The sequence below is a fragment of the Manis pentadactyla genome, chromosome 2 (genome assembly GCF_030020395.1).
Source record: "Manis pentadactyla isolate mManPen7 chromosome 2, mManPen7.hap1, whole genome shotgun sequence".
In the NCBI taxonomy this organism is placed as follows: Eukaryota; Metazoa; Chordata; class Mammalia; order Pholidota; family Manidae; genus Manis; species Manis pentadactyla.
The window spans coordinates 6,201,460-6,216,146 of NC_080020.1; the positions used below are offsets into that span (position 1 = coordinate 6,201,460).

The 14,687-nt window shown below is 32.9% G+C and overlaps 1 protein-coding gene across 7 annotated transcripts in view; it reads right to left on the bottom strand.

Moving 5' to 3' along the window:
- The window catches only part of PDS5B (PDS5 cohesin associated factor B), a 175,205-nt gene that overhangs the window by 66,797 nt on the left and 93,721 nt on the right, over window positions 1–14,687 (bottom strand). For all 7 annotated transcript variants that reach the window (XM_036905006.2, XM_036905005.2, XM_036905008.2 and 4 more), the window contains exons 13-17: window positions 14,455–14,568; window positions 9,168–9,249; window positions 6,352–6,400; window positions 4,122–4,261; window positions 2,675–2,790 (exon numbers count right to left, since the gene is read on the bottom strand). In XM_036905006.2, coding sequence (XP_036760901.1) covers window positions 2,675–2,790; window positions 4,122–4,261; window positions 6,352–6,400; window positions 9,168–9,249; window positions 14,455–14,568 — 501 coding nt within the window. The remainder of the gene's footprint in view (window positions 1–2,674; window positions 2,791–4,121; window positions 4,262–6,351; window positions 6,401–9,167; window positions 9,250–14,454; window positions 14,569–14,687) is intronic.

A 14,687-nucleotide genomic window follows, 5' to 3' on the forward strand; every position in this document is an offset into this window, starting at 1 on the left:
ATTTCCAATCAGATGGGAAGGAATCAATTTTTCAATAAATGAACTTGATATAACTATAATTTTTAAAAGAAGGTTGTATCTCTACCTCCACCTTACACTAAAATGAATTCCAAACCAATTAAAGATTTAACTGTAAAAAAATATATAGCCATGTAATATGACACCAAACGTTAAAAGAAATCATAATGGAAAAGACAGACTTAATTATATAATTTAATGTTATGTCAAGCACAAATTTTAAAAGGCAATAAACTGAGTTAATAGCCTTATTTTATAAAGCATTATTAAAATTAATTGAAAAAAGACAATTCCTCCAAACCCCTCTAGAAAAAAATAAAAAGAAACGCAATTAGCTAAGAAATAGATGGGGAAAAAATGTTCAACTTAATTAGTAATACAATTTTTTTTTTTTTAAGTACCATAATTCACCTAGGAAGTGGTTTAGACAGAAAAGGTTAGTATCCACTATCAGGAAGAGTCAGGCGAGCTACTCAGTGACTATTGGTGAGGACTAAGAACGGCAAGCTTTCTGGAGGCTTCCTACACAGCGTGGCAGTTACGCAAGAGCTCAGGAGACAGACTTCCTGGGTTTGAATGCCATTTGCCACTTCCCTGTAGTAGGAAAGTTACTCAACATCTGTTCACTGTTCCTCACCTGTAAAATGGGAATAATAGTATTTCTTGTCTCATTAAGTTAAGAAGTAAATGAGTTAAGACGTAAAACATTCAGAACCATTCCAGGCACATTATAATGGCTACTGCCTGTTACCGATATTTAATTCTGACATATCTTCTAGATCGCTATGATGTACTGACTGGTAAAACCAAAGACTTGTTTTAGACTGTTCATTACCAAGCATGTTATTTGAGTATGCAGTATTTCTGAAAACTTTCTCTACCTAACTTTCAAAGCATTTCAGTAACCTGGTATTTTTATATTTCTGTAATTTTTCTACTGTTAAAAAAAAATTCCAAAGATCTTTTGATCTTTTTCTTTCTTCACAATCTCTTGCTCAGGGAACTAATCCATTCTCACAGTTTCACACTAAACTCAATTTGCCTTGATTTTTTTAAAATTTTTTTGTTGTGTCCAAATAAGCAGCACATCCTTTCTTACCTTCTTCAAATGAAGGTCCCTTCATTCTTTCAAAGTATTACTATTCTCTTCATCATTTGGACTTAAACTCGTACTTCTTACTCCTCCTTCTCACCTTTATTGTCCATTTCCAGGAAGATGACCCATTTTTCAGGCTGTTCTTTAAACGGTTTCCCAAGTTATGTTCTTGCTTTCCATCCCACTACCACCACCCACAGACAATTATAACAACAGCTTAGCTTCTAATTCTTCTACTTCCCTCCTCCTATCACCAATCATCTGTTGTTTTCAACAGACCAAAGAATAAAGTAAAACCTCTAATGTTAGATCTTAAAGGCTTTCCACATCTGATCCCAAGTACTTTTTTAGGATCATCTCAGAACACTTTTATACCTCTCCATAATGCAGTTTAAATTAATAGATGGCAATCATTTTCTAAACAGCCTTGATTCCTTCCTATCCAGTTAGCTTGGCTTATATTAATCTCAATGTGTAGAATACTCACTCCTTTCCCCAACTCTGTAGTAAGAAAATCTTACCCATTCTTCCTCTTATGTCAAATATTACCCCCTTAGAAAAATCCTCTTTCAGTCCTCTGAATGTTATTTGTACTAATTCTATAGAACTATAATATAATCTCCTGATTAAAACTCTTTATTACATTAATAAACAAAAGGTGATGCAAAGCACATATACCTAACCAGCATTGCCTTGAATAGAGAAGGGATGTAATTATTTAATTAATGAATTTCATTCTGATTCATAGTCTTCATCACAATAATATAGAGGGTTCTAGTGTTTTATTTTCTTTTGTTTTTCAAACCACAGAACACCTTTTTCAAGTGAAAACTGATATAAGAAGCACCCTGAGGGCCTAGTGGTTATACAAATAGAGGCTCCACACAAAGTGGTGTATACCTATCGTGTGGGGAGCCATGGGCCAAAAGCTACACTCTATGCTCTCCCAAACAAAAAAGCCCCAAAGGTGTTTTACTGGGTACAGGTTGTATCATTCATATAATTTATTTTTAGATTCTACTATGCCTCTGCAAGTTATACTGATGACTAGTAAATCAGTACATTATATGTATTTTATATGTACTTATTTTTACAACCAGTTGAGACAGTGATATCAAAACTGAATCTTTTTAAATGAGGGTTGTTTTAAAAATAAGTTTCAGTTCTCAAACATCTGTGAAAATGCATCACATGCTGTCTTATAACCTATCCACCTAGTTTTCTTTTCCTGAGAGTTTAACTACAAATTGTTTGTACCACCTAACCTATGCAAGTTAACTAAAAAGAGGAATTCCTGTTATACTGGTAACAGATAAACACCAGGCTTGGATTGACAATTTCTCACAATTAGCAAGTTAAACAATACTTAAAATAAGTAACAAGAAAAACCACATATATACAGATAAGCATGTGTGTGTGTACACAGAAATATATATGGTTAGACATAGATACAGAAACATACAATGTGCATATAACCACTGAATAGCAGGTACTCAATGAGTGACTAAAACATAAATGAATGAACTGTAATGAAAAAGCAATGTTTTTATATGCAAATACCTGATAGATTCGGTATCTATGTGCACAGGTGCTATCCTCTCCAAGAGAAACTTGATCATTTCCAGGAAAGGATTTGTAGGCTGTTTGGGGTTGCCCAACTTCTTAGTTATTTCACGCTGTAATGTAGATTATTTTTAATATTACAAAAGTATGTTTAAATAATCATATTACATTAAAATATTAAGAATTTAAAATAACTAAAACCATGTAGTATTGGTGCTAGAATAAAGAAATGAACAGGAATTGAGTAAGTCCAAAAAACAGACTAGTTGAAGAGTTTATCATATAAGGTAACATTTCAAGAAAACAGGACAAAAATAGATTACTCAATATACTGTACTGAAATAACTGACATTTAGAGCAAAAAGTCAGATCTCCATCTTATACCTTAAACCGAAAATATTCTAAAAGATAAAAACAAATATAAAAGAATAAAACCAAGAGTCAGTGGCTACACAACTTCATTGAGCAAAATTATCAGGGGAGCTTGCTAAAAAATACAGATTCGTGGACCTCATTGTAAAGATTCTAATTTAATCAATCTGGGTTGGTGCCAAGAATCATCTTTTTTTAAGAAAAATCTCTTGGAAGATATATGAGCAACAGACTAAGAAATACTAACATTAGTAAATATTTTCATTGAATTTGCAATAAAATACTGGGATTTCTTAAGCAGGACACCAAAGGCAAAACCCTTGAATAAACTGCTGATAAGACTCAGATGCTAGATAAAAATAAAACTGTGGTATGTAAAGGGCATCATTAACAAAAGGAAAGGGCAAACTACAGCTGACAATTATATCAGCCTAATTAATATACAAGGCCACGACAAACTCATAAATCAAAAGATAAAGACAAATATTTCAGAAAAATAGGCAAAGATTAAGGACACACAATTTACAAAAGAAATACACCCAGGAAGAAAAAATGGCAGATGACTAGCAACCAAGAAATACAAACCCTATCAAAATAGCTACACTTCTTATTTTGCTTCTTTCCAATAATGATACTGGCCAACACTGAATTTATTACCTTAAGGAAATAATCAAGACTATGTAAAATTACTTAGCTACAAATACATTAAAGTGTTTGTTATATTAATCACAAACTGGGGAAAAAATCTAAATGTGTAACACAAGTGGAATGCTCAATGAACTATGGTACATATACTTAATGGGATTCTGTGTTGCTATTAACACTATAAAAGACTCATTAATGAAAAGCAAAATGTACAAAGCTTATATATATATAATATGACCTTATTCTGGAAGGATATACACCATAGTATTAAAAGCAAGTGTCTCTATAGAGGAATTAAGTTTATCTGTATTGTTAATGTTTGTGATATTTTCTAAATTTTACATAATGAATATATATTATTTTATAAAAGGGGACAAAAAGACTTGGGAGGTTCTTCAAACATTAGCTATTAGGTTTCTCTCCTTACCACACAACCTTCAGCCTGCTTGCAGGAGCATGTTGGACTGACAAGTACTTCTAACTGTTTTCTTATTTTCTCATCATCTTCTAACACCTGTGTGAACTTCTTCATGAAATCCTGAGCCTTACCAGGATCGGGCAAATTTCCTTAAATTAAAATTCAAATGAAATAAAAATTTTAGAAATTTCTCAAATATAGTAAAAGATCCACATTTTCACTCTTTTTAACTTTGATTAATAATCCTAACTTACAAATTCAGTTTAAAGAAAGAAATTACAGAACATCTTCAATAGTCGATTTCCACAAATAAAAATCTGCTTTCTAGAAATATAAAAGAAGGTCACTGTGAAGGAACATATGTGTAAGGAAAGAATAAACTTGCTATTTCTAAGTAACTCCTTATAATATTTAAGGGCATTAAATGTCAACTTGAATAATACCTATTTTATTACTTTCTCCTTAAGTTTGTTGCACACATTATTTTCTTCTCATTCACAGCAAGAGATGAATTACTAAGGTTCACCTTTAAGAAACTATCTTCTTGCATTGCACTTTTTATTATTATTCCATCCAGAGATAATTCATATACACATGCATGCTACCTGGCACTGACACATGCTAAGCAACATGTTCCAGGTTATTACTGCTGGAAAGGATGAGTCCCTGTGGTGTTTATACTACTCTCCTAACATGCCCATGTAGAAAAACACGTATGAAAGCTAATAAAATGTTGATTCCACTTTTTTCCTGGCTACTCACAATTTTTATTAAGAACTTATTAGACTAGGACACTTCTAGTAAACAGAAATTATAATATAGCATTACGAACTATAACAAAAGTTGCAGAAATTGAACTAAATATTAAAATATAAATACAGTAAATGCAGCCTTCAAGTTCATACACAACTTTGAAATTCAATTTAAAGCCTTGGCCAGATCACTTAATATAGTGAGAACAAAGATTTCCCCAAATACTTGACTGTATGACCTTTTCACATTTCAGTAATATAAAAAGATTGACTGTACTATTTTCAAATAATTTTGGAAAATGTCACTTTACAGCCCCTCCATAATGAAGAGGAATCATATTAATAGCTACAATAAGGCCTACCATTTAAGAAACAAAACAAAGAGGGAATGGGGTAAGAGGAAAGGGCAGAGGGGAGGAAGAACAGAAAGAGGAGGAAGGGAACAAAAAAACCCTTTTTTTCTAACAATACCATTAACACTTGCAGTGCACTAGTATTCCTCAAAACAGAATTTGCCAACTACTATACTGGCTGGAAGAAAATGGATGGGGATGTGGGATGGGGGGTTTATAGAAAGAATATAGGAGACAGTGTCCACAACCAAATACTTAGGCGACAGTTATAAATAAGCAATAGCACAAAATTACTTGCTTTAAGTTATCCAAAAGGACTGAAAACTAGTTTATATTTAACTGCCCAAGATTAAAAGATGTTTGGTCTTAAAAGTCCTACTCATGCTAAAACTCCTATCACTTAGTCTAAAACGCAGTGAATTAGGGCACTGCTGTCTTCAGCATCCAGCATACACATCCTGGAATATTTGTTAACATCTTCGAAATCCAGTCTCTTCAATACTATCAAGGGGGAGCTCAGGACCAGCACTCCTGGAGGTGCTCCTGATTTCCCTCTGCCCACAGGCTGTCCATACAGAGTGATCTCTGAGATGGGAAGAAAAGCAAATGCCCTGCAAAAACAGCTACTTTACCTTATTCCTGCACCATACAAAGGAGATATGCTGCACAAGCCTTTCACACTTACTGTTAAAGGTAAGTAAGAACCATTTTATTCAAAATCACTGAAAGCAAAAAGGCAAATTAGTATTTTTTTCCCTCTAAATTTTGGCTCAGAATGAAATCAGCTTCAGAGAGATTTACATCAGAGCAAGCACAAATTCAGTTTTAACAGTGAATTTATGTAATAATTGAATTCTCAAAAAATAAATTTATGTAATAAATCCTTTCTCCAGTTTTTGCTCATATCAACACACACACACAAATAAAAATTCTATGTAGCATGTGAAGTAAATGAAAATCAAAACAAGGAAAGCTGAGGCTGAGTTGTCTGTTGAAAAATCAATCAAACACACTTGAATAATTTTTCTGTATTATCACAGCCTAAACTGGAACTCTATGAAACACTTAAAATTGTCAGAAAGAAGTGTCTCAATTAAACCTTAAATTTTACATATAATATTTGAAATAACTTACTTGTAATAACCATCACTTTTGAAAATATGGCCTTGACACTGGCATCTGTCTGTAAATCACACACAAAAAGTGCAAAATTAACATTTCTTAACAATAATCTCCATTATGGTTTTCAGAAAATTCAGTAAGCATAACCAACTACGGCTCCAGCCCACACCATGGCCATCAGCACATACTCCATCTCTAGCTGTATTTGAGCTCCAGCTCAACTGAGTGAAACGTTCAAGTATTCAGAGCCATCAGCACTGCCCTTCCCTGTTTTGTCAGCCTTCAAACAAAAACAACAGACGGCTGCATTTTGTTTTTCTTTAGTACTGAAAGAACAGGGCAAGTAAGTGTAGAAGAAGAAGAAAACGTGAAAATGTTGGTTTTCAAGTTTTTAGTCTTATCTCAAACGAAAAGTCTAGTTGACTTGAGGTGTTCCCGAGGATTATAAGGAATAGTCATGAAGCTTATGGGGAAAACACTGGATAAAAACAGTTAAAAAGATTGCCACTGACATGTACAACAGAGTTTTCTAAGAGTGCTAGTTATTTGCTGCATGAGGTTAGTATATTTCAGCAAGTCAATGTGTTTACCACATTTTGTTACATGTAATACACCCTGTAGAGTCACATGCATAAAAGATGTTTCTAAAAGTACTACTTATCCATTGCATTAGGTTAGATTACTTAAAAAAAAAAAAAAAAGATATTGAGCAACTCTGTGTAACAGACTGAGCTAGAAAAACATTGGGGTAAAGGGGTAAAGGCAACAAATCACATTAATGAACAAATAAGCCATTCCTATTGAGGAGGAGCTTGCTAAGAGGAAGTGAGAGACAAAGCTTAATAGAGTGTAGGATTTAATTCCCAATATCTGGAATTTAAAGTATTTGAATAGATCTGTCTAGAAACAGAAAAGATTTCCCTTGTGTAACTTTGGGGGAAAGAGGTGTTAGTGGGCTTTCAAGAAATTAATCCACATGAGAAAGATTCAGCACCAACAAAAGTACAACACTGGAAACTAAGAAGTGACGTGTAAATGAAGACAAAGGATTATGCTGCTGAGCTAAGAATAAAAACTACCTTAAGTCAGACTGAATAATGAAGAAGGCAAAAAAATTTACACTGATTATTAAGTACCTAAGAGTCTTCCTGGTAAAATAAAAAGAAATATAAACACCTAAAAGTTAAATAGTTTTGTATCTTTTCTAACTTTGACTCTATTACTTACAATATAATTGTAAGTAATTCTTGGTATAAAGTGACTATTAATAGACTTAATTCTCCTCACTAGAATTCCACTTTACATACTATTCTCCTCCATCCTGTTTCATCTTCAACTGCACTACACATAAATGCAAATTCCCTCTTTAATTTGGTTAACTCAGCAATTATTTTAAAACAATTTAAAGGAAAATTTGACGAAGTAGAAGGGAATTAAACATTCTAACTGAATTAAGACTGTATTTTGTTATTTCATGTAAGACTGAACAGGAAAGTAAAAATGAATCGAAACTCTCCTAAGTTTTTATCAGCAAGCAAGGGGAAGAAGAACACCCTAAACAAATTTTTAAGGGCCAGTGAGAGTTAAAAACAAAGTTATTTTGTATTACAATCTCACATACCATGCTATTTAAAATATGATCTATATACTTACATTACTTGACTGCTATTATGACTTCAATAATGCCCAAAATCAGGAATAAATTTTATATACATGCATATCAGACTACCTCACATTTTTAATTAACACTTTTGCAACTTTGGCCAAAGGAAGTAAATTAATAAGGCTCTAGGTCAAACAGGGGCACTTTATCCAGAGCTTATTAACTGTTAACACACTAACTTGTTGCATTACAAAACTGACCAAAACACATATTTACTGGCCAGTACACAGTAACTTGATTGGGGTGTTCCATCTACCTCCTTGGCAGAGAAAGAATTCAAAAAGCAGAATCACTGAAGTCAGTTTTGAGTCATTTATTATAATGGAAAACATCCTACCAGGTTCACTATACGCAATCATAGAAGGTCAAATTATGTTCAATAAATCATAAAGTGATTATTGTTAGCCTATAAAACTAAAAAACACTGCTCAGTTGTAAACTCCAATCAAGCAAACAAGTATGAAATGCCTCATTACTTGTGATTTGGATGTAAAAAAGAATAGTGTAAATCACTGTAAATCACTCAACAACCACTGTTAGCTCATTGATTTTTAAGACAAATGGCCAAATTTACACCTAGAAAAAGCAGATACTGACCTCTGCCCTATTAACATGAGGTGTATGGTTTTCTTTGGGAGGGCACAGGGTGGGAGGTGGGGGGGAAAAGGGGAAGTCTGCTATGGAGTGAAAAAGAAATAAAAAATAACATTATGTTTTCCCTGGATTCACTTTAAAATGACCAGGCTCACTGCTTTTTAGATGACTTATGCCTTTCATAGGCCTACATACAAACTTCTCAAACAATATTCTAAGAAAAAAAAAAAATACCTAGAATCATTCTAAATGTCCAAAAAATAAAATATGTAAGAACAGGATGAATACCACATAAGTTATAATTATGAAGACAAAGTAATACATTAAAATTAATAGTACATGATATTAATTGTAAGTAAAAATTATCAAAATACTTAACTATAATCACATGATATTAAAACTTCCTAAAACCACAAGATTATAAAAGGTGATGGGAACATTTTAGTTGAGCAAGATGAAGGGCAAGCTTACCCTATTTCTATGCTTTCACTTCTGCTAAATTATTTTGATTTTTCTTTCTTTTAAAACTATAAAAAAACCTGAATGAAAATTTTCATTAAATTTAACTTACTTTGGGTTGCTTAATTAAATCAAGCAAATCCTTTACTTGATGTCGGAGCAGATTTTGACATTTCCACATTTCATTCAATGCTCTGAAAAACACAAACATGCAAATTTAAATGACAAAGAATAAAAATATTCCGACTATATTACTTTTTTCCAAGAAGTATTCAAATTACAAAGGTGATGATAGAGTTGAGGTTAAATTCACAGGACTAAGCAACTGATGACTAAGGACCTGTATAGAGGGAAAGAGAAGAGTCAAATCTAACAGGTAATAATGTGAGGAGATAGCTATATTGGATGAAAGGGATTAATGGTGATTGTTTTTCTTTCGTATAAAAATAGGGAAAAGCTATCATTATGTGAAACATGTTTGCAGTCTAGGGCTTTGGAATTAACTGCAGAGATTATAAACTTGGGAAGTAAAGGAATTTTGATGGAGTAAGGGTCCTATAGTAGACAAGCTAAAAAAGAATCAAACACAAACAGAAAAAAGTTTCCCCAGAGAAAATGAGGATACTTTTCCCTAAAACAGAAATATTATATTTATAAATTTATGTTATATTATATACTTGTATATATCATATACAGATATATATATATTATATATATAAGTAACTACTCCTTTTATATGGCAAAGATTTTGTACTCAAGAAAATACACATAAATCACAGACAGCAGGTAATGTTATTGAAATATTAAGTTATAGAATATCAGGACCACACATATTTTAAAATTTAAAAAGGAAATTTTCCAAAAGCAAGTAATACTTTTCATTATTTTGTTTTCAATTATCTATACCTCTAATAACCTCCACTATCACATATATTAGGTATTGCCTTAGAACAGTATATAATACAGAAGCATATAAAACCACTCTTTCTTTTGACAGATATGACTATTAACTGATTTAATATTTTCATTCTCCTCCTTAAGAGTATGTTTTAAATATACCTTTGGATATTTTTTAAGGACTTAAATTAGTTTAAATTTGGATCTTTAAATTCCTTTAGGTGGTGTTGGCAAAGTAACAGTATTAGGGCATTTTGCCTTAAAATTTAGAATAGCTATTAACACATTGTTTTCAAGCCACTAAATTTCCATAAGAAGTTCAACTGGCACACCTTAAGAACGTAAACATTAAAAGAAAAATGACCATTACACAACAGCTCCATGAGAGTTATATAATTAAAAGTGTACTTTTCAAAGAAACAGAGAAGTCATCTGGAGTCAATGAATTCTCTCTCCCTTCCTATATACTTTACCACTACCTACAACTTCTTAAGGGGCTGGATTTTGAAACTTGCCTTCACTTAAAATAAAACAAATTATTTTACCTATTATAGTAATTTATTACTTTAAAAATTCAATCTCAAGCAATTCTAAAGCCCACTTTATTATGACTATAGCTTAAATTAAAAAGTGAACATCACTGACAAAGGATTTGTACTGTAACATTTAGGGAAACCATCGAGTATTTTAATAGGATTTTATTAGGCAGCAAAGACAAGTTGTCCTTGTGTTTTATTTTCTAAGTAGTCAAGAAAAAAAAATTTATCCTAGAAGCAATGTTACTAAAGTGAAAAGAAAAATATCCATTTATTTTATATTAGCCTGAATTCCAGTTCTATTACTAGATAAACATGAAAAATCTGGTTAGAGCCTTGATATTCTTACATTTATTATCGGACATCTTAAGTGGACAACTTTCCCTCCCTCGGGCTTCTTGTTCATGTGAATATACCACAAGTAGGTGCCAACTCAAAGGAAAGGACAGCTGCCACCGGGCTGCAATCAAGAAGCCTGTGCAAATGTTGAAGAGAACCTCTCCTCCTACCTTCTGGCCCCAGTTGGCAAACTACCCATTAGACTCAACAGTACAAACCTGCCTAGATGAGAGACTGCCCAATAAAAGAGAAGATCACAATCAGAACAACTGACACTACTACTTACTCGTCACTAATACCTGCCTGGGAAACTCGAAGGAGGCAGAAATACACACCATGGTCAGGGTACTCAAGCCTGCCTCTGTAAGAATACTTACCACACTCATGCTCACCAGAAACCTGCCTGCCAAACAGCTATTTTTAAGCCCCTTTCAACCTAATTAGAGATCAAAAATTCAAATGACTTCTGGGCTAGAAAGGTAATGTAAATGAATGAAGTAGGACAAGTGTTACAATACAGAATTGTGAGGACTATGGTGAAATGAGAAACATTAGAACATCAATATTATTAGTGTTCAGGAATATAAAAAAAGGTGACATAAAATTTGGTACCCAAAAGATTCACAAAAAATGTCTCATAATGTTCAGGCGAACGTAGAAACTTATAAACCACTGGTAGGAGTAAAATTCATATAATCATATTGGAAACAAATTTGACACTAGTTTATAAGGCTGAAAATGCGCATGCTCAGCAATCCCACTTGCAGCTATATACCAGCGACTCCCAACCCTGGTTGCACATCAGAATCTCCAGAAACATGTACCTAAATTTCCACAAGAAGTTCAACTGGCACACTTTAAGAATGTAAAGATAAAAAGAATGACCATTACCCAAAGAACTGTAAAAATCTAACAGCTACATGAGTTATGAAATTAAAATTACACTTTTCAAAGAAACAGAGAAGTCATCTATGAAATTACTTCTGAACTCCAAAGTCAATGAATTCTCATGTAGCTGTTAGATTTTTACAGTTCTTTCGGTAATGGTATTAGTAAAAAAACAAACAACACAAATGTCCGTTTTCTTCCTTTCAAATTTCCAGTGTTCAGGGTAATGGAATAAACTGTGGCATAATGACATAACATAATTCAATACCACAGTGAAAATGAATGACCTACAATCTCTATGGATGAGTCTTAAGAACATAATAGAGTCGGGGAGCGGGGGGAGTCACAGCAGAATACACCCACAATTATTCCAGTTTCATAAGTTCAAAAACAAGCAAAAATATTGTTGAGGGATGCCATACATACATATACACATTTACATGACAAAACTATTTTTAAAAGGGAATGATGAACACATAATTAAGGCTACTGGTTTCCTCTGGGAGGAAGACAGGAGGATAAAAGGGAGAAGAGTTCAAAAGTTGGGTAGTGGATTCATAGTTTTTTTTATTTTGTGTGCTTTGAATTCATATGTAATTTCTTTGTGTGTATTAAGTATTGCATAATAATAAATGTAAAGACTTTTGAAAAAACAGCATCTTACTAATTCAGTCAAATTTACTTGCCATTTAAGATGAATGATATCTGACATAGTTTCATAACTGCTATTTAGTGTTTTCAACTTATGATTATTTTTATTTTTCTCTCCATTTCTGGTACTAAAGTTTTCATCAATTCTTTTTTGCTCTATGGGTTTGGAGAGCTGTACATTCTAATTCTATTCTTTTAGGGGTAACTCAAATTTTTAATATGCACACTTGATTTGTGGCCTAATTAATCAACATGGCTGTGCTCACTCTTATAAGACAAAAGAACCTTTACACACTTTACTTATCTTACACGCTGGTATCTCATAGGTTCCACCTAGTACTCGAAATATTTCAAAGGTACAAGCACTAACAAATAAGAACTGGAAGCAGAACAAGGCCCTAGTTTCCCTACTGCTGCGTCAGACACTGGGTGGAGAAGGGGGTTGGCCAGGATCAAGGGACTCTTGACAAGAGAGCTTACATACTGCTGCAGTGGTGTGTGTTAAGTATCAGCCTTGAGGCTAACCTACTTTTTAATTCACAACTTGCTCCTTTTAAAGCAAATTTATTATTATTGTTTTTACAGGCATTACTTAGATCTGCAAACCTGAAAGTTTTGTTGCTTTTTGCATCCTATTCCTTTCTTCTGGATTTAATTTCTTTTTTTACCAATAGAAATTATTATTCTTTCAAATAGAATCTCTTGAGTAGCAAACTCTCATTTTTTGCTGAAAGTGTCTGTATTACATTTTTACTCCTAAATGACTGTTGAGCTGAGTCAAGTAGTCAAAATTGTTATGTCAAATAGATATATACATAGATACATATATATAAAATATTTCATCTATTCTAAGAAAACATCAATTGCACAATGAAGAAAAGGATGCATTCTAATTCCAGAGATATTAGCATATGAAAACTGTACATCTTAAAATCAATCAAATATGGTAGTAACATATTTTACTCTATGCAGTGGAAAAAGACTGAGCTTCAGAACCAGGTACAACTGAGTTCAAATCCTGGCTTTGTCTCTTACTACCTGTGTGACTTTGTGCAAGTTACTTGGCCTCTGTGAGATTCATCATGTGTAAAACAGGAAATACATTGTTTATACTAAGGGTTGGCAAGCTTTTTCTATAAAAGGCCAGTTAGTAAATATTTTAAAATTTGTGGGCCATATGGTCTTCGTTGAAACCATTCAACTCTGCTGTTGTAGTGCAAAAGCAGCCCGAGATAATTCCTGTGCCTGGAATAATAGCATGTACATACATTTCTCCCTTCTACAACCTTTCCCTCAATGTTTCCACACAAAATATATAGTACTTGTAATGATTTCCATGAGGGAAGTGAAGTCAGAAGAACCTTTAAGCATGGGGAGGAATGAAAATTATATACTACTCCTTCAGCTTCCAATTCCTGAACATTATAATCCCCAACAGCTGTAACTATAGTTGCAGGAATACTAATAATATGCATTTTCAAAAACCTAACACAAATCAATCTCCACGCCTCAGTTTCTTCTCTCTCAGTATGATCCCATCAACAATGTCTCTTCCATGTCTAAAAGGCCAGTTCCCTGCAAAGGTACCCAAAAGCATTTTTTGCATGAAACAATAAGTCATAAAAATATATTTGTGTTTACCCTTACGCCAAGCTATAACACTACATTGAGGCTATGCAGCACAAAAATACATACTGCCCTATACCCAAATTCAAAACTGTATCAGGTAAAAAGAAGGTAGCATTTTCACAATATGGACCTTTCTAATGGATGTCTTAAGCAAAAAACAAACAGAACAAAATTTTTTTGTATTTCTTGAGGCAACAATATGAAAATCTGGAGAAAGAAAAATCAAATCCTGAAAAATTTCATGTCAATCAGCTCTATTTTTTAACTGTTTACAAAAATCTTTGTTCATCTGATGTTGACAGCAGTGCTATCTGAAAAAAATAAACAGTTTGTTTTATTGATCATTCGAACAATGTTTACATAAATCATTAACATTTAAAAGAACTGTCTTTTGCCCCATAAAGTCCAATATACTGTGAAAAATGGAAAGAACACAGTCTGACATTTGAAAAAACATACTTCACAGCATTTAAATCCAGTGTGGCATATAAGTAATATAAACACTTCATCCGTTCTGTAGTTTCCAAATTGTGGGGAACCATGTACTGAGCGAAGATCCGTTCAACAAGCAATCTACAAAAGAATATAGAGAAGGCATTGATTTTTTTAAAAAGGGAAGCACTACATTTGATTATAAAATTCCAAAACACACAAAAAAAACTTATAACAAAAGTTTCTGCTTTCTGAGTGGA